Source organism: Musa acuminata, chromosome BXJ2-5 (genome assembly GCF_036884655.1).
Source record: "Musa acuminata AAA Group cultivar baxijiao chromosome BXJ2-5, Cavendish_Baxijiao_AAA, whole genome shotgun sequence".
NCBI classification, from domain to species: domain Eukaryota; kingdom Viridiplantae; phylum Streptophyta; class Magnoliopsida; order Zingiberales; family Musaceae; genus Musa; species Musa acuminata.
This window is the reverse complement of record NC_088342.1, coordinates 40,755,588-40,775,124: the sequence shown is the minus strand read 5'-3', so window position 1 is coordinate 40,775,124 and position 19,537 is coordinate 40,755,588. Positions and strand designations below refer to the sequence as shown.

General features: G+C 41.5%; 4 protein-coding genes across 4 annotated transcripts; 2 read left to right on the top strand and 2 right to left on the bottom strand.

Annotated features, from left to right (window-relative positions):
- Positions 1-13: 13 nt before the first annotated feature.
- On the top strand, positions 14-4,466 carry LOC135612799 (bZIP transcription factor 29-like). Its single transcript, XM_065109490.1, has 4 exons — positions 14-1,125; positions 1,201-1,333; positions 1,461-1,545; positions 4,077-4,466. Exons 1-4 carry the CDS (start codon positions 80-82, stop codon positions 4,289-4,291), a joined length of 1,479 nt encoding a protein of 492 aa, XP_064965562.1. The 5' UTR covers positions 14-79; the 3' UTR covers positions 4,292-4,466.
- Positions 4,467-5,867: 1,401 nt separating this feature from the next.
- LOC135612798 (uncharacterized) lies at positions 5,868-10,885 on the top strand. The gene is made up of 4 exons (XM_065109489.1): positions 5,868-6,436; positions 7,115-7,351; positions 7,439-7,656; positions 10,634-10,885. The coding sequence occupies exons 1-4, from the start codon at positions 6,209-6,211 to the stop codon at positions 10,806-10,808; spliced, it is 858 nt and encodes a 285-aa protein (XP_064965561.1). The 5' UTR covers positions 5,868-6,208; the 3' UTR covers positions 10,809-10,885.
- Positions 10,886-11,260: 375 nt separating this feature from the next.
- On the bottom strand, positions 11,261-13,382 carry LOC135612797 (guard cell S-type anion channel SLAC1-like). Its single transcript, XM_065109488.1, has 3 exons — positions 12,769-13,382; positions 11,874-12,679; positions 11,261-11,784 (listed from the first exon to the last, which is right to left on the bottom strand). Exons 1-3 carry the CDS (start codon positions 13,297-13,299, stop codon positions 11,415-11,417), a joined length of 1,707 nt encoding a protein of 568 aa, XP_064965560.1. The 5' UTR covers positions 13,300-13,382; the 3' UTR covers positions 11,261-11,414.
- Positions 13,383-15,589: 2,207 nt separating this feature from the next.
- On the bottom strand, positions 15,590-16,708 carry LOC135611807 (growth-regulating factor 10-like). The gene is made up of 3 exons (XM_065107445.1): positions 16,426-16,708; positions 16,110-16,343; positions 15,590-16,016 (listed from the first exon to the last, which is right to left on the bottom strand). The coding sequence occupies exons 1-3, from the start codon at positions 16,556-16,558 to the stop codon at positions 15,724-15,726; spliced, it is 660 nt and encodes a 219-aa protein (XP_064963517.1). The 5' UTR covers positions 16,559-16,708; the 3' UTR covers positions 15,590-15,723.
- Between the last annotated feature and the right edge of the window lie 2,829 nt (positions 16,709-19,537).

Sequence of the window (19,537 nt, the reverse complement as noted above, 5' to 3'; positions counted from 1 at the left end):
CTTATATCGCCACTGTTCTTGTCCAAATCGACGACTGTGTTGTGTCTCCTCCTCGCCCTTCTTATTGGGCTCGGTTGCGATGAATGGCATGGAGAAAACTGGGAATGATCCGATGCAGCAATTCCAGGGGAATGCGTTCCCCTCCATCTCCAAACAACTGCCTTCGATGACGAAGGGGCCGTACCCCGGCTTCCCTCCGGCGTCTCCCTCGCTGCCGACGACGGCCCATCGGTTGCCCCCTGCCTGTTCTCTCCACTCCCGCTCCCTCTCCCAGCCGGCGTTCTGCTCCCTGTCGCCACAGTCCTATCGCGCCGACTCCTCGCCGACCGGCTCCCTATCCGACTCCGTCTCCATGGATGACCACGACGCCTCCGTCTCCCGCTCCCCGCCGCTTCCTCCCAAGGACCCCGCCGGCGTTACCCCCGCCAGAGATGGCCTTCCACCTCGCAAGGATCACCGGCACTCCCAGAGCGATGTCCCGTTCGCCTTCTTACCGTCATCACTGGCTGCGGGTGCCGCTCCCCACTCCGCGGGGTTCGTGATCTCTGCCAGGCCGCCGGCGGCGGGAACGAAGGGGGAGAGCCAATGGGACCGTGGATTGGGCGCCGATGGCGTCACGGGTAGCGACTTGTTCAGCGCTTATATGAATTTGCAAGGCTTCGATGCGCTAACTTCCTCCGAGGACAATCACGAGGATCTGAACAGCAGAGAGAGTGGATCCAAGACCAGTGTCGCTGGCAGTAGCGAGAACGAAGCAGATAGCAATTCTAAGAGACATGTCGGTGGTAGTACTACAGTGTTGTGCGCCAACGATTCATCGAGGAAGGAAGGGATGAAACCAAGTTCAGAGGTCAATCCTGATATGGCGAACTTCAGTCACTGCAGGAGTCTTTCCATGGACCGTTTCACGGGGAAGCTCAATTACGAGGCGCCGCCGCTGAAGCTGCTGCCTTCTCCCGGAATACTAGCAGCGCAGAGTTCTAAAGCCAACTCATGGGACGGGGCTCCAAACACCTTCAGCTTAGAGTTTGGCAATGGCCAGTTTACTGGGGCTGAGATGAAGAAGATCATGGAGAATGGAAAGCTCATTGAGATGGCAATGACTGATCCCAAACGTGTCAAAAGGTTTATGTTTGTGTTCATAATTGAAGAAATCTTCTATTTATGTGATATCTGGCTGACTTGGTCTCTTAATCTCAGGATATTAGCCAACCGGCAGTCTGCTGCACGTTCTAAGGAGCGGAGGATGAAGTATATCGCAGAGTTGGAACACAAAGTGCAGGCATTGCAGACACAGACTACCACATTGTCAGCACAGCTGACTTTGTTGCAAGTGAGATATGGATTCTGTTTCTCAGTTCTCAGTGTCTTGAAACAGAGCTATAGCTGACATGAATGTGATTCGACCCATCTTGAAGATATTTATTCATTTTCTAGAGTTCCTTTCTTTTTGCCTGCAGAGAGACTCAGCAGGCCTTGCAAACCAGAACAATGAGTTGATGTTTCGTCTTCAAGCTATGGAACAACAGGCACAACTGAGAGATGGTAAGTGCTATAACTTGAGTAGTTGGTGTTTGGCATTTGATGTTACACTTGGATAGATAATTGCATTAGCAAAGAGCTGCCATAGTTTGCATCTTGTAAATGGACAACACGTAGTTGGAAACTTCCTTATGTTCATGTAAGCCCGTGGTCTTTCAATTGGAGCCAGTTCCTAGGACCAATCCCACAAAGTTTATGCTACTGTGTTTGTTCTGGTAGGTGACTTGTCATGAGCATCCAAATGATGGCTTATATGTTGGTCCCCATGAATGCATCAAATTCCAAGATGTATAAACACAATGCTTTAAAATGTTGGGTTATATATTCAGTGCATTGGTCCTGAGGCCACACAAGTCTCTTGTTAACTAAAGAAGGATATATCTTCTACAGAAAGATAATTTTGGCTTTCCTGTCCCTGTTGTGGTAACCTGTAATGATATTATGTTGTCTGTTAGATTCATGAATCACCCGAGTGATTCTGGAAATAGTAGCAATAAAACCAATGAAAATTTAGATGAACTTGCTAATTCAAGCGACCTGTAGAATAGGCAGTTCTGGAAATACTAGCAATAAAACCAATGATAATTTATCTGAATTTACCAATTGTAGAATAGGCAGTTCTTGAAATAGTAGCAATAAAACCAATGATAATTTAGATGAAATTACCAATTGAAGTGACCTATAGAATAGACAGAGGGCACCTTTCTGAAATATTGTTTTACAAAATAATTTGGCCTTCCTCAGTTAGGTAAACTATTCCCCAAACTTTAGTTTCTGGACACTGTGCATGTATGTCTGATCAAATAGAGAAGAAACCAAGTCACTTTCTTTCCTAACCTTTATTTCTAATTCATAAGACCCTGTGTTTTTTCTTAAATAAATTGATTCTAACTTGAAAATTTCCCCATCTTAGAGCTGCAAAATATGCTGGTTTTGAGTTTTTTTTTTACATAATAGTTCCCCATGATTCCATATTATATTTTCTGCTTAATTAGCTTCTACATGTCACACATGAAGAGACATGAGGACTGTAACTTGTTCCTATGTCAAAAACATCCAGTTTAAGGATTGATGGCTCTCGTGGTATCACTAGATAGTTATGATTCCAGAAGGGGTAGTATGTGATAGCTGCGGTGTGCTGCAATAGAAAGGCTGAATTCATGGGAACAGTGTAGTACATGTCCTTGTATGCAGTGACTACACACCAATCTAAATTTACAAGTACCTTCACTGACATGGTATAAACTAAGGATAGTAGTGGGTGTGGTTCTTTATAATTTCAAGCCTGCCTGATTTGTATAAACCAGGATTGGATATCAAAGAAGCAGATTCGGGACCAAATTTGGAGGGTGATGAAGAAAGTTGTTGATTTTAGTTGTCTATAGCCAAACCCATGCTTATGAGAAATGGACTGGGTGTTCTCATTGGTTCTTGAATATATATATTTTTTGTATATTTGAGATTCTTTTTCCAACATCATCAGCAGTCTACTAGTAAAAAATTATTATTATTATTATTATTTCTCTTGTCTCCTGAATGTTTGTGGGGGAGAAGTGAAATTGTGAAGTAGAGCAACCAACCCAATGTTCCTCATTAGACTTACACTCAAAGTATTATCTTACAATTAAATTGAAAAACAATGAAGTCAATTCATATTCTAAGATTAAATCTATTGGTTATAGAAAAACTTGTCCTTACTATTGAAGACCAAGCCAAATACACATCAAGCCTCCCTAAATTATTTTCTGCTGTTCTGTATTGCTTTATCTCTGGCTAATTTTAAAGAAATTGTGTTGTCCTAAGGTTCATATATCTAGGAGCAATTGCCAGCTTTCTTTTATGAGGGGGCAGTAATGCTCTTAGGGTCTTTGTTCAGATGCCATCTCCTAACTTGATATTCTAGGTTTTGTTTATGTAACATGTTTTCCTAATGCCATTACTTTTTTTTTTTGTTATTGCTGGATTTAAATTTCAAATTAAAACTAGAAAAACACATGATAAAGATTGATACGCGAAGATTGATAAAGGAATGAGAGAATAGCAGCCAAGTAAATAAAAGAAAAGTCTAAGCATAGTTTGATCTACCCTTATAAACAAAACAATTGAATCATACATAAATAGAGGAGATGTTATGAGATATTCAGTAAGGTAAAAATTGAAAGAGGATTAAGAGAATAGTCTCACATTGATAAAAATTATAAGTATATATATTAGGTTTGACCCACAATTCAACAAGCTAAAATTTTAAAAATGAATTAGTTGATATAATAATTCATATATTGACTTTGGCTCGCAATTCAACAATCTTAGTTTTAGGTTAAATTAATGTCGAATCTGATATATAATTTCTAATTAGTTAGCAAAGTACTCATTCTATGAATGCCGCATTACTTACCTGATGCATATGCGTTCCAGTCCTGATAAACCGATGTGATGAGTTTGCTTGCTGCTAACTTCTTAGCGCTGATATTATTATATGATTCAATCTACCTTAGTCATAATGCAGTGAATTATGTTGTTGTGCCATTGTGCAGCTCTAAACGAGGCTCTGACTGGTGAAGTCCAGCGTCTGAAACTTGCTGCTACCGGGCTGGCTGATGCTCATCCTTCGAATGACTTGCACCGGCAAACATCAGCTAATTCTCAGATGTTTCAACCTCAGCCGAAGCAGCAACTTCCACATACGCCTCTCTACCAACTGCAGAAACAGCAGACTGACACAGCAATGGGGAACAGGTCACAGCAATAATTTCACCAGCAAACAAGGATTTGGATTATACAGAAGAATTTTGTGAGTTGCTCAGTTATGTGGATAAAAAGATTCCACCACGCGTTAAACCGGAGGTTCCTTTTGGTTGGGGGTGGAGGCCGGGCATATGAAGTTTATTGATATTGACCTTTGTTTTTTTTGTCAAACATAATAATTCTTTGGATGGCTACGTTATGTATGATCTAAAGCATTCATTATTCTTTAAGAATTATTTGTTAAATATCATGTTAAAATTTCACGTATTGATGTTGAGGTCTCATTTTTGCGATAGTTGGAATCAATTTCGTCACATCAAGCTTAAGAAAAAGAGAATCCTTTATGAAAAATCATAAAATAGAACGTTGTATGAGAATAGTAATATCATCTTTGTCAACTCTATCTCTACGACTAAAGACTGACATTTTGTTCTGAAAGATAAAAAGATCGTCTCGAGTGACGCCAACAATTCCTCACTTTCTACTGCTTTGGAAACGGTGGGAACAACCAATTCAACTTGAAATTTAGCGAGTCCATTTGTCAACCAAGGGCGCTGCACTACGAGCGCGCGGGGCCCCAAATCGATACACGCGTCCTCAGCCGTTCATTCACAGGAAGTTGCTGATTTCAGGTGGCCCCCACATCAAACTTGTGAGCCACGCGGAGGCCATTTTGATCTTGCTGGCCGCGGACGTTTAGAATTATCCGTCACCACGACACATGCCGATAGCATGTTTCTTAATGTTCTTATTGGGGGCAATAAAAAGAACTCTTCCATCGTTCGTTTCCACAAGTCAAAACAAACTCCTGCCAACGGACGCGTGGCGGTCCCACGTCGCACCGCCACCGCCCCACCCATCCGCGCCCTCCACCACCACCGGCGATTTAATAATTTTATTTTTTAGATTTTTCTTGATAATATATTTTTTATCTCACTCTTAATTTCTCAATCATACTTCTGGACATGGGTAGCTAAGATAGGAAGAGAAGAAAAAAAAGAAAAAGATATTTATATACATTTACAAATGGGTATTTTAGGATTATTATATTTCTTAAAATAGGATTATGAATAACAAAAGGAGTTGCCAATACTAATTTCTTTTATATTCCATTATTAAAAAAAATTAATATTTAAAAATAAATGTAAATTTTATTATCATCTTCCCTAAATGCCCTCATTGTTTTGTTCTTTTTCATTATAAGATGAGAGACCGTTAAGACATTTTTTATTCTTTCTCTCCACGAGAACTCTTCCCAGATATGGGGTCCATTGTTTTCAGCCAGTGTTTGACGCGGGTGACCAACGAGCGCAATAACGAGTCTCCAAAGCTTTCTCCCCGTCACCTCTCTGCGGGTCCGTAACCCTAAAAACTACATCGACTCATGAACTCCACCGAAAGAATCCACCAACTCCCGATCTCGTCACAAGCGCGGTCCCCACTGCGGGTGTCCGTGGTTCTTTTTGGGGTATGTCGTTGTCCGTTCTTCAAGAAAGACGTCTACCCGTCCAAACGCACCCGACCGCCCCCCAAACCCTGTCTCTCTCTCTCTCTCTCTCTCTCTCTCTCTCTCTCTCTCCATACTTTCCTATCAATAGTGTATTGGGCAACGGCTTTAGCAATTGGGCTTCGTGAGCGTCCCGAAGGTGAAGAATAGAAAGAAAAGGAGCTCCGCTCCTCTTCGCCCAAATTGTTAGGGCTTTCGATCGATTACTTGAAGTCTTTACGCTTCCGCGAGCGGGAATCCAGGAGCGGAGCCGGCCCCTTCTCCCCTTCAAGCGTCTCCATCCCCACCATCCGGTTCTTTTCGGGGGAGTCATCCGCCTGGATCGGTTTCTACCTCTTTCTTTGGGGCAATCTGCGGGTCCGTGACGAGGTTTCTTCCGTTGCTCGGATGATCGGTTGAACGATTCGCGGCGCGATGACCTACCGGGCTCAGGATGTCGAGGGCATCGTGGATCTGGAGACGAAGTCGGGGGCGGGGGAGGTGAATGGGGATTACGTGAGGTTGGGTGATGGCGAGCCCCAGTGCTGTTCCACCAAGCGTAGTTCTCTTTGGTGGTGGGTCAGGGTGGCTCTCTTGTGCGTTTTATTGTGCGCGGCCGCGGTGCCTCTCGTCATCTTTGCTGGCCCTTTGATCATCAAAAAGGTTCCCTCTATTTCTTTCTATCTGTTTGGGTAATCAGATATATAGTTTATTGTGTTCATATTACCTATGTTGATTAGTTAATAAAAGACAAAAGAGATTGATTTTAGTGAAAAAGAAATTTTTATTCTCAAGGTGCTAAAATTACTAAAAAAATATGACATGATGCAGATGCTTGTGGTTAAGATAGTTAAGGATGATAATTTACAATGATCATTGAATTTAAATTATTCGTTCAATTGCTAACTTCATTTTAATGTGTTTCATTTCGACCTGTTCCCCTGTTATTTGATTGTTATTAAATCCTTTGCACTTCGACTAAGAAATCTGGTTACTGATTCTAAACTTTCCATATATTCTACACCTAGATTTCTTCAAGCAACTAAAACCCAGGGCAACAGAAAAGCTACACATGAGGCTACTGGCAGACCACATTGCTTTCGAAATCATAATATTTTGTTCTGTGATGTAGAAATCTATGCATCTTTAAGATGCTTATCATAGAACCTATAGCAAAATTTAACTTGCATTGCCAATTAAATATGTGCTAATATATGTTTCTCAAAATGAAATATAAGATGAATACTCTTTTTTTGTGTCGTAGAAGAGTATGTTTCCAACTTTTAGCCTTCTTTTTCTAGTTCTTTCTGTTTTAAATTAATAGATTTATTCTTCTTGCAGGTGGTTGTACCAATTTTGGACTGGGAGAGAGCCACATTCAGCACATCGGTCCTTGGACTGTTACTTTTTTCTTGTATTGCATTGTTTCCGAGTATGTTGTTACCTTCATCACCTTGTATGTGGATAGCGGGGATGACATTTGGCTATGGTTATGGCTTTCTGTTAATTATATCAGCGAGTTGTATAGGCATGTCGCTGCCCTTTTTTGTTGGATCATTCTTTCGTGACAATATACATGTTAGTCTCTACTTCTGGTTTTTTTTTATGTCCATCTACTTATAAAGCTTAAAATTCTCCTTTATAACTCCATACCTTATTTTGTAGAGATGGTTGGAGAAATGGCCCAAGAAAGCAGCTATTGTAAGATTAGCTGGTGAAGGAGATTGGTTTCATCAATTCCGAGCTGTTATTTTACTCAGGATTTCACCATTTCCATATATTATCTTTAACTATGCAGCTGTTGCAACAAATGTTAAATATGGTCCATATATATCAGGTTCACTTATAGGAACTGTACACGAGATCTTTATTACAATTTACAGGTTGGTATAGTACTTATGTTTAAGTTTCAGGTTACTTTTAAGTTTTATTTTCAAAGAGCTGTTTTTTGTAGACTACATTTACCAGAGATGAGTTTCATTTTATTGCTACAGCATTTTACCAGCCTTTGTTACCCTTTGTTGACTCAAATAGCTTTCTTTTCAGCGGTTCATCTAAATGCATATATACCAGATTCATATACTTCAAAATAGTTCTATGATGGCACATGTTTGGTGTTTCTTGATTTCAGTTGGATTTCCATTCTTTTCATTGCATGCTGGAGATCTATTATGAGTATATTTAAATTTGTTTACTCAAGATACTCAACATAGTATGACCTGCTCGAAGCTGTTATCACCATACAATTTAGTTGTTTTGATGAGCTAAATGAATCCTGGTGCCAACATCTGAAAACAGCAATTTTTGGTCCTCTTTTTACTTATACAACTAATCCTTCAGTTTGAGAATTTTGCCTCTATGATTTAGAATAAGGTATTGGATATATCGATGTTCCACAGTCATGTCAAACAGAAGGTTACTTCCATTGATAAATAATGTTTGTTATGTTAAAAATGCTAAACGGACAATTGTGCATATAGTAATTTTATCTGAACATCCACTACCAGACTGAGTATATTTGTATATTTCATCTGTGGATTTTTGGAGACAACTGACAGCTGAAGTTTATAATTAGAAGATTGGAAACTTAATCTAAAACAATCTTGCTAAATTGGTAGCAGATCACTTATGGAATATTTGGATGAAGATAAATTTTATAATAGCTTATTAAGAGCAAAACATCACTATAGTCTATAGGACCTGCAATTATAACAAGAAAGAATTCTTACCCGCAAACTTGCACACTTTGCCTAAATTTGCAGTGGCCAGCATCAGCCCACTTGACTGAGAGGGCTGACATCTGATGAATGCCACTTTTAAAACACTTGGTTTCCTTTCCCAGTCTGAGTTTTTTCGAGTCATGTTATGCATGCTTTTGGTCAACCATATTATGTAAATAAATGTTGCATATTAACATGATGCTTATAACTTCGAGCCTGCAAAATTTTCTACAAAGTCTGTTGCTTTTGCAGGTGTATATTTACATTTTATAAGATCTTTGCTATGGTTTATATTTCTTTTGGGGCCATATGATTATTCGCTTTCCATACTACTGTATCTTGTACATAAAGGAATATCCTTGAATATCCTTGCTAGTTATATGAGCTTTTTCTTATGATGAAGTTACTTATCACTTGTTGGACTAGATATGTTTGGTTAAACAAGTATTTGTTAATGAGATATCAGAATATCAGAGACTTGTCCTACTTGCTAGGTGACACATCACATGTTTTGTGCTGTTATAATGCACAATTTAAAATATCAAATGCTCTAAGAATATGCAATATGCATGTGATAGGGTTAACTATTAATTAACGTGGAACTAGTTATCGGAATAATTGGCTGTGACAGCCAAACATATCAACTATGAAGTTATTGCTTCCGTGCAACAGTGTTTCCTATCTATGGCAAGTCTCTTCCTATGTCCTGTATTTTCTCTGCATCTCTTCTTTTCATCTGACATTGCAGCCAATCGAACTTTCTTACTACCTTCTTTGAAGGCATGCTTGACAGAAAAGCAAATTTTCTGTCTCGCATTGTGGAGACCTTCTCATTAAGTGTTCTTTATCCTTCCTTAAAATTTTCAGTTGTCATTTAGTAATCACTTTTGTATACTTCCGTCTTGTTTGATCTATTTTATCACTTGGTGCCTGTTCTATAGCGTGATTGTTGTGGTTCTTAGCATGTCTTTAGCAGTCTATATTAGTTCCTTTTTTAGTTTGATTTTAGACTAGGTACTTTTATCAAGTTCACATATATTTCTTCATGATGTTGTAGTATAAGATATTACTTTTGAGCTGTTTCATGCTGATTCGCTTGTGTTTCAAGGTTTACTTGTTACTGATGATTTAGTTTACTCTATTTTTCCTATTTGGATGTTAAATGAATATATTTAACTTTTAAAAGGAAGCTGGGTAATCATATGTGCAGGATCAAGTTTGTTACGAGTTTCGAGTCAAATTTACCTGTCGAACAAGGTTGGAATAAGTTCTGGGTTGTTTGGTCCAATTTATTGGACGGCTATATTGGAAATTTGATCGACTTTTGAGAACATTGGTTGTCCATGTCATTTTTGTGTCAGATTGAGATGCTTGTTCTTGAATGAGGTGTCAACTCAAACTAGTTTCTTTTAATTATCATCTCAAGAATTAAAGAATTGGCCTGACACAGGCACTCCAATCTGACCCATTTAACCTGTTTGATAATTAGATCGGCTTGGCTCAGTCGAATGAATACTATTAATGCAATTAATTAGATCGGCTTGACACAGGCTCAAACTAGTCCTGTCTTAATGCAATTAGGATAATTTACCTTATGTCAATCAATCTGACATGTTGATTACACACTGTTGGCACAGATTGAATCCATGTAGCTTTTGCACCAGAAAGGGAAGTGTGATTATAATTTGTTACCACTTGAAACTTTTAAATAGAACAGTCTGCAAGTTTCCTTAGATTAAAAATGTTATCATAATTTAATGATTTGGTGAAAATTCCAAACATCCTATGGGGCATGCATGTATGGTGTTACCTTTTTCTTTTTTATATCTTGTAAAAAACAAAAATGTACAAAAACTTGAAAATAATGTAGACAGCATGCATGGTGTTACCTTTTTCTTTTTTATATCTTGTAAAAAACAAAAATGTACAAAAACTTGAAAATAATTTAGACAGCATGCATATTTTTTTAATTTTTTTTCTTGTCTTGGAACTACTAGGCTGCTTTTGTTTCTTTGTGTTCTTGAAATTTATGATTATTGATGTGATTTCACAGAGTAAAAAAAAAAAAAAAACTGTATCTCCAACGCAACAGCTAACCTTATTTCATTCTCGTTGTTGTATGACGTACCTGGGAGACCAGTGGGAGGGTGCTTCGGAGCTTAGCAGATGCAACCAACACTGGTGGTTTCCTTTCAGTGCAGCAGGTTCTCTACGACATAATTGGCTTCTGCATTGCGGCAGCAGCGACTGCAGCTATTACTATCTACGCCAAGAGTACTCTTCAAAACCTCCAAGCCGAGGATGAGCTCAGTTAGCTCAACAAATTCAAACCTGTTCCTGGCAGTAGCATGTAAAGTTGATTGTTATCTTTAGAGCTTTCGTTTTGGTGCTCTGTTCCTCTCCCCTATGACTGAGTTGCTGGTGTCCACTGGGAAATGGACTTGTGTCTTGTGATCTATTACACGAAACGACAATTACACGAAAAAGGAAACAAATAGGAGACGATTGTTACACTTAACATCATTGACCACCATCATCTGTTGGACGATTCACAGAACCATTTAACATTATCTGTGATTCATTGGGACCATGGTTTTCTTGTAGCTAAAGGTGCAAACCACATAAGACTTTTGGCTCTCTGCAATATGCTTGCGTCACTTGTAGGCTATGACGAGTTTAACACCAGGGGGGCAACGTGTTCGTGGTCTCTGTTTTATTTTCAGGCTATATTGTAGACATTAAGTAATCATTCTCGTTGTTTCAAGTTCAGGAGAACATCTCTGGATCACAATTTTATTATCAAACTTCCCTCACCTCCAAAGAAAACAACAACAAAGAATGAAAAAAAAAAAAAAAAATCGACAAAAAAACCAATTTGAGTACCGAATCAATTTTTGTCCCTAAATGCATGCAATGAACAGCTATTTCAAATCCTTGTCTCCGGAGTGGCCTCTCCTGATGGAGGAAACAAGCGAAAGGGAGGACTGCTTCGCCCAGCGTTTGAGGTCGTAATTCTTCTTGGAAGCCTTCTTCTCCTTGTCCTGCGTCTTCGCTCCGTCGCTCCTATCCTTGGTGATGGCAATGGCGAGGTCGTTGGGGAATAGGGAGCGCCAGACAAATGCGTGGAGGAGTGTCGACACCAGCATCAGCGACACAATGGCGGTGGACATGAGCGAAAGGCTCAGTGCCAGGCCTTTGCTGAAGAAGCAAGTGACCTCTTCCGCGTACCTGATGGCGGCCAGCGAAGCCGTCGTCATCGGAAACGTGTACGACCACCATGCCACCGAGAACCTTCAACACAGAAACCACCATCAATATTACCACTTATGGTCTTATGATTGAGCGGATCAGAGACCGAGAATTGCTCCGCCCTTCCTTACTTGAATCCTCTAAAGAAATTGATGCGCACAACGAGCGAGCAGTAGAGAAAGAGCGCGATGAAGTAGAAGGTCCTCGATACGGCGTCGAACTCCCCGTAGATGGCGTGCCACCCGATGCTCGCCGCCGACGGCGTCGCTATGAACATGGAGTACACGGGGTGCAGCTCCTTGGGCAGGGCCTGGCTGGTGGTCAGCCTCTGGTACAGTGTCACGAACAAGCAGAGGTAGTGCGCCAGCCCGATCGCCCACAAGAACTTGCCGGCCTCCCCCCACCCCACCTTGGCCGCCAGGATGGCCCCGACGAAGTTGCCGACCACGGAGAGGTGGGACGACGGGTTGGCCACCTTGCACAGCCGGCGCTTCCCACCGGATAGCCATTGCCCGTAGACCTTGAGCTCGAGGACGAACAGGGGCGCGATGAAGGCGCACCAGATGGCTGGGTGGAGATCCCTTGGCGCCCACCTCGGCGGGACCCCGATGGCCAGAAACATGCAGGCGATCCACGGCGCAAAGAAGAAGTTCACCCGGACCGGATGAAAGTACTCGCGGCGGATGGCCTCGAAGTAGAAGACGCACTTGAGGGTGTAGGCGACGGAGACGGAGACGAGGATGGCGAGCGCGAGGAGCCACAGGGCGAGATTGATGATGGGGGAGACACGGAGGAAGGCCATGGCAGGGCTCGACGAGAGGGCTCCCCATAGGATGGCCTGGCTCCCGAGGCCAAGGCAGATACCGAAGCACCCTACCGGAAAGCGGAGGAGGAACGGCCACACCTCGTCCTTCGGGAGGAGGATGTCCTCGTACTCCTGCAAGAGATAGAAATCATCTCCAATACGCGCACTGGTAAGGCGATCGGTATTAGAACTGCACCATTTTCGGGTTCGATCTCGCTCACCCTGACTTGGTCCAGCTCTGGCCCTCGAAGTGCGGCGAAGTATCTTCCGGCGGGCACGCTCTTGTTGACTCCGTCGGCTCCGGCCGATCCGGCGACACCTTCAGCGTTGTCCGGGTCGGGCTCATTCTCCTTCCACGATGGTATCGAGGAGTTCTGCTTTGCGCCGAGCGCGGCCTTCGTCCGGAACATGTCGAAGTATCCCTTTCTGTTGCCGGCATCGCCGCCGGTGGCGTCTACGCCTCCCAGACTCTTCCCTCTGGCATTGCCGCTGCTTTCACCCTCGACTGATCCCTTCTTCTCCACGTCGAACACACCGATGCCACTCTCCAGGGGGATCTGCCGGCTAAACGTCCACACATTACGCTGTAGCCTCTTCTCCGTTCCCTCACCGTCCCCGCCTGCTCGGAAATTGACGGTCGCATCGGAAGATTGGCGATCTCTGAGCCTGTTAAGGTTATCGTTGTCGTCACTCAGCACGGGATGGATGTCCACGAAATGGTGCTCTTTCGGAGAAGAAGGCGTGGAGGCCATTGTTGTTGCAGGGTTTGTGAGACCTGGCGAAGATTCATCAAAAGAGCCTGGTGCAACAGATTAGCTGCAGAAGAAGAAGAGAGCATCCATTTATATATAGATAGATAGATAGATAGATAGATAGATAGATGGACAGATGGATCAAGGGATAGAGAGTTACAGAGAGAGTGATATATGGGATGGATAGTATGCATGTCAACATGGGATGATGTCTGTACGTGTGCATGCAACGAGAGCCACCAGATTCATAATTAACGTGACGATGTTCCGGGGATGGTGGTTGGTTAATGGCTGCTGCAGATGGATGGTGGCCATGACTTTTTCGAGGGGGGAAGGGAGCTGCAGGAGAAGACGTCACGGAGGTTGAATCGGTGGGGGATGGTGTGTCGTATGGTGGGGAGAGGGGACGCGAGAGATTTGCCGCGAGGATAAGTGCGCACCGGAAGGCTGAGGAAAGTAAGGATCTAAAGAGCGAGACAGGGAGGAGTGCGAGATCGAATTTTGAGCGCAGTTTGGCATACCTTCACGGGTCAGTTGACCATTTGCGGTCGACGTACTTCGCTTTCTCTCGTGCTGTGGGGTAGCCCATGCTGTATATATATATTAAAAATTTCTTGAGAAATAGACAAAAAATGATACTAATCATCTTAAAATTATTAGAGCATGATTCTAAGATGATAAATATTTTCTAAAAATTACATGACAATTAATTATAAAAATTAAATAATTTTAAAATAATATCTATGATCAGGTCATTTGGGCAAAAATATGAGGATACTTTCATTCAAATTGAAAAAGAAGAGGTGCTCACACAAGTAAAAAACGAATGGGTGAAAAATCAATATTATAATTTTTTTCGATAAAATACCCAATTGTATTAACAAATGGAAGTCTCGTTTTTTCGCCCTTCTTTTTGAAATAATATAATGTGAGCAATGAAACGGCTACAGAGATTGACAAAGATGACAGGAACAAAGGAACCCGAAAGACACCTTTGATTCACAAGTTTCGCTTGCCAGTAATAGTAGAAATCATGATGAAGAGTTCATCTCATTCCTTTATGCTGTCTTTCAATGCTCTCAAACATCTATCTATATGACGGTCAATCCAAAATTCGAAGGGTTTGACTATGTCTTCAATTTATTTTTGATGGATTTAACTGATGAATTAGAACATTTAAGATAAAAGTATTTTCTAGATAAATGCATCCTTTTTTGTTTTTCTAGAATTCCGATTTAAGACATCTAATTTTCACTCACATCGGCAAAAACTGTCTTCATTGCATGTCATAAGTATATAAACATAGCAACCCTTAAATATGTAAATATTTTCTTACAGTTGAATTTTGCATGAAAAACCCCCCCAAAGAGAGGTTTTCTATTTTGACCACTTTGTTCTTTACATCACAGGTTTAAACAATATTCATTTTGCAAGATGATACCAAAAGAAACATTAAACCAATCCAAGGTTTGCCTTGATCCTGAAACGATGATTAAGCGTGAAATTTAGATGATAATGGCTCATAGTTTGGCGTGAAAATTTTGATTCTGATAATGGTTTATATATAGTTCACTAAGAAATAAATATCAAGCTCAAACATGAGTTACTTTGATTTCCACGATCAAACACTTTCACTGAATCAAAAATAGAAAATAAAATCCTCAACTTTCTTTGTTTTAATCGTGACTCTCGAGAAAATCTCACTTGCCGTGAGGTTTATTATCTCATCAGGTGAAGAAGATGGTTCGTCTGGGGGAAGATGAATGGGAGCCATCAAGCTTCTTCAATACTCCTGAGTGAGGAGGAGAGCGTAGAGAGCATGAAAAGGTGATGATGGGGGGCATCTTTCTTCAATGCTGTACGTCAAACGGCGCTCGGAAGAGAGAGAGCGAGAGAGAGGCTGAGAGAGAGGAGCGTCAACAATGGGTGAGTGCCGTCGTCGCCCACAAAGAAGCATCTACCGTTTGGATCGGTGAAACGCGCAGCAACCACAGAACAGTGCCTCATGCACGCATTGCACCCTCTGCGGAGTCCGTCGTATCCAAGGGTGTCAGTACGGGCCAAATTCAAATACAAAGCAAAGGCTGCACTGGACGTGCGTCAGAGCTGGGAATCGATTTACCATGGCAGACCAAAACACTGACCTGTCTCTCACTGACCGTTGTGGCCATGAGGACACAGAGGCAGTTCTACCACTCACTCCACTGTCTCTGCCACGTTCGACCACCTCAGAAGCAAAGGAATGGCTGAACCTGAACAGCATCTCTCGTGGGAGCTTTCGGCGGAGCAAAGCTCGTGGGCCCTGCCTTCCTATGTCAACCTTCCTTAGGTCTCTCTCTTCTCCGACAGCCAAATCTCACTGAGACTACACAATACACTAAAGATCGCAGAAAGGAAAAAAGAAAAGGTGTCCGCGGACAAGCGTCACGGTTCCGCTGCTGCCGCTGGCGGCGTTGGTGGGCGGCAGAAACCGCCCACCAGCCGGGATCGAGATGGACAACTGGGTGGCGTCGAAGCGGCGGCGGCGGACGTCGCGGCTGCTTCCACGGGCTTTCTTGAACGGTTGCGGCCGCGGTGCATGTGGCGCTCGCAGTACTTCTGGTCGGGGACGACGTCTCTGGAGCACCGCCACTTCTTGCCGTCGGTCCTCCGGCACCGCCCGGGCTCCGGCTCCATGCTGTTGCGATAATCCAAGCACAAGCTCCCGTAGCCCATCACTGCATGCCTCGAACCAATACCACAGATTAGTCGCCTAAACCCAGAACCCCAAACACTAGACGTAAAGGATGGAGAGCAGAATGGGGCACAACAGGATGGATAGTGGTAGGCGCCGAAGGAGGAAGCGGCGACGCTCTTCCAGATAGGCAGGACGAGGTGGACGGGGACGGGGAGGCCGGCAGCCATGTACTTGTAGATGAGGGCCTGGTGCTCCAGCTCCTGCAGCTGCATGAAGGTGATGACCGGTTTGGAAGCTCCCGGTCCTGTTCCAAGCCCGAGCCCCAAACCCAGCATCAATGGCGAAGGCGCCGCCATGGTCACCATCGCTTCCAACAACACCATGACATCCACCATCTCAGAAACAACCCCTCCATCAGAGTAAAAGGTGAAGAAGGACCGAAGCAGTACCTGCTTCATCCGATGAGAGGCGGGGGACCTTGTGAGGCGGTGACAGCAGGCTCTGTTGCCGCGGCAGCTGTGGCTTCTGCGACTCTCCCTCTCCTTCGTGTTCCAGCGGCGGCGACTCCGGTTCATGCGGCATTCCGAACCCGGCAACAGAGGAAAAGCGACGCTGGGGACATGGAACGCGGCGAACGACACGTCCGGCTTCAGAACCCGAAGCGAGCAGGCGTGAGGAGATTTGAAGGAAGACGGCGGGTTGGCGTTCGTCGAGACTTCAAGCTGCACGTTCTTCTCCTCTCCCCCATCGACGACAATGAGAAGACCGGCCGGTTAGCGACTAGAGGAATAAGAAGAACCGCGGACTGACGCCGTCAGAAAAGACCGGCCGGGAACCGTCCATTTCGTCATGAAAACCCGCTTTTGCCCCTCGTTTAAAGGCCTCAGGAACTGTTCGTGTGTGACGGAACTGACGGCGATATGCTCCGGACGTTGGAAGGAAAGGTAGACATTTGACGGTCGTTAAAGACGGCGATGGGACAGAGGAGGGTCGTCTGACATGTGTCAGCCTTGGGCAGATGGAGACATGACATGTCGCCCAACTGCGTTACTAACGCGTTACCTCTGCAGAACGACGCGTCAGAAGCCATTATCACGTGTGAGACCCTAAAGGATCCGAATCCGATAACGGGGCACGGCGTAGATCCATCAGGCGCAGCTAAGTGTGATGGACTCTTTTACCCACAATATATAATTCCTTAATTGATCCTACTTTTTTTTACTGACTTTTAATTAAAAATTATAGTTTATTAGTGTTTGTCAAATACATAATTCTTTTTAAGTATGACTTAAATTGTGAAAAAGGTTGGGCTTTTTTCGGAATTACAACAAGACCAGTTCATGGGATGAATCCTCAAATCTTAGTTAATGCTAACTAGTCATTTGTATAATCTCTCTCTCTAATTACATATTATATATAATATAGAATTAAAATTGATAAGTAGTGGGGTTTGGTATAATTGATCATAAAGTTAAAAGCTTGTAAAGATATTATTTAGACCTTATCTTTACGAAAAAAATCATCAACAAAGCTTTCATATGACCGAAGTGTAATCAGAATCATATGGTTAGCACTGATGTCTTATATTCCTCTTTGAATCAATGGCCATCGAAAAAATGTCCGTGTTTTATAATTATGTGAATTTAATATTGATCATTATCAATTCTAAGTGTAACATAGTAAACTATAAAATGAGATATATCAACGTCAGAAAAAGATCCTGAAATCAAGCAGATTGATTACTGCATTATGGGTTGTCGTTGGAATTGCCTGATTTTGACCGATTTATGAATCGATCGGTCAATATCAATGTAAGGAATAATAATTACAGCTGATGAGAGCTGATCTATTTTATTTAAGTTATCTCTAGATGTTATTACAATTTACCTATATATATAAAGGTAAATACAGCTAATTTTGATATACAATAATTTAATTCTTATTCAAACTTAAAATTCTAAACAAATTAAAATGTTGATCCAACGAAATTTACTTACAAAAGTTATTACTGATTAGTTTTTACCTCCCTCGAGTGAAAAATTATTCAAAAGTTTCCCTTTCTATAAATCTCAGTTTTGCTATTATATTTCAATCGATTCTTTTTTCAAAATACTTTAAATCGATTCACTAAATTAGTTCCAATCAGTTAACCGATTCATGTCAACCATCCTCTTGTTTTTCTTTTTGTTCTTCTCATTTCTTTTTCACTTCTCACTCTATGCTCTCCTCCTTCACTATTTGTCTTTTTCTTCTCCATCTTATCTTCCCTTTCTTTTCTTTTTCCTCTTCCTCTACTTCATTCCCTCCTCATCTTCTAGGTATGACGCCAAAGGGACGATAGCGAAGGAACGATAGAGGAATGGGTGGAAGAAGAATCAAACTGGATTTGATTTATCTGATTTGATTTGTCTGAACACCTCCCACACTTGCATTATGAGCATCGTGCTCGACAAGCACCATTGCATGCATCCTCACCATCCACATCGTTCTCCTACCCATTGAGCTCTTCGAGGACAATGTTGTATCACTAGCCCCCAACGAAGCTATTGTTGTCTTGATCAGAAACTCCAATGGCTTCACGGGTGATGGCTTCTCTGTCATAAGAGTATATAGCATAGTTATGCTATAAGCATAAAGAACCCTACTATGTTCTTATTTTATAAAAAAAATAATATTAAAATTTAAAATTAAATAATAATAAATTTTAAAATTTACGATGCTTACTTTTTCGATGCTACTCAAAAAGTGTTTATCTAATCTGTAAGCATACCACCGTCATATTTGAATTTTATAGTAATATCGATTTGTAAGAAGAATTAATTCGTCTTCTCTTCTCTTCTTAAGGACCGATGGATTTAAAGACAAAAGATGATAAAATAAGATATGTAATATCTTAATGATTAGCTTACGTGACTAAAAGGAGATGAGAGAAGATCTATAATCTTTTAATCATATCACACATCAACACATCCGCGTATCCATAGATCCACATATGCACGTATCTAATTATTGTGTGTTAGTCTCTAGGAAGTCATATCTATTTATAGGCAAAAGCAAAGGATCTCGAATAAGTAATTTGAAGAGTCTCTTATATCAATGTCATCTCTTAAGGAATCCAACCATAATTGGACCTCCTTACTATTGATCAATAACTATGATCAGAATCCAATCATATCTATAATATATTTTACTTAATTAGATAGAGCCACATAATATGATATTCTCCCACTTGACCCATTAATTGATAAGATACAAAAGGTTTCAAATTAAAAAATAAATATAATAAAATTTATTTAAAAATAATTTTACCCAATTAGATTCTAAATTTTTTAAGAAAATATTTATAAGTTTGCATAAATTTTATAAAATAGGCCAATAAATCTAATAAATATAATAATATTATATTAAGTTTGACTAGCAATGTGAGTTATAACTGTTTTATATCATCAATATCATACTTATTTTTGTATACCACAATAATATTAGTTTTTTCTAATACAGTCGAAAATGACTCTTATAATTAGTCTTATCAAGATAATTTTATCATTACATTCAATCGTA

Bases quoted from the DNA above. Each gene is read 5' to 3' on its own strand.
- LOC135611807 (XM_065107445.1), bottom strand. From the start codon at position 16,558: ATGCCGCATGAACCGGAGTCGCCGCCGCTGGAACACGAAGGAGAGGGA. The intron at 16,344-16,425 runs GTACTGCTTCGG...TGTTGTTGGAAG, and splicing joins CCTCTCATCGGATGAAGCAG to CGATGGTGACCATGGCGGCG. The intron at 16,017-16,109 runs GTTGTGCCCCAT...CGAGGCATGCAG, and splicing joins CGCCTACCACTATCCATCCT to TGATGGGCTACGGGAGCTTG.
- LOC135612797 (XM_065109488.1), bottom strand. From the start codon at position 13,299: ATGGCCTCCACGCCTTCTTCTCCGAAAGAGCACCATTTCGTGGACATC. The intron at 12,680-12,768 runs GTGAGCGAGATC...TATCTCTTGCAG, and splicing joins CAGAGCTGGACCAAGTCAGG to GAGTACGAGGACATCCTCCT. The intron at 11,785-11,873 runs GTAAGGAAGGGC...TCTGTGTTGAAG, and splicing joins AATTTCTTTAGAGGATTCAA to GTTCTCGGTGGCATGGTGGT.
- LOC135612798 (XM_065109489.1), top strand. From the start codon at position 6,209: ATGACCTACCGGGCTCAGGATGTCGAGGGCATCGTGGATCTGGAGACG. The intron at 6,437-7,114 runs GTTCCCTCTATT...TTCTTCTTGCAG, and splicing joins GCCCTTTGATCATCAAAAAG to GTGGTTGTACCAATTTTGGA. The intron at 7,352-7,438 runs GTTAGTCTCTAC...CTTATTTTGTAG, and splicing joins TCTTTCGTGACAATATACAT to AGATGGTTGGAGAAATGGCC.
- LOC135612799 (XM_065109490.1), top strand. From the start codon at position 80: ATGAATGGCATGGAGAAAACTGGGAATGATCCGATGCAGCAATTCCAG. The intron at 1,126-1,200 runs GTTTATGTTTGT...TCTTAATCTCAG, and splicing joins GATCCCAAACGTGTCAAAAG to GATATTAGCCAACCGGCAGT. The intron at 1,334-1,460 runs GTGAGATATGGA...TTTTGCCTGCAG, and splicing joins CACAGCTGACTTTGTTGCAA to AGAGACTCAGCAGGCCTTGC.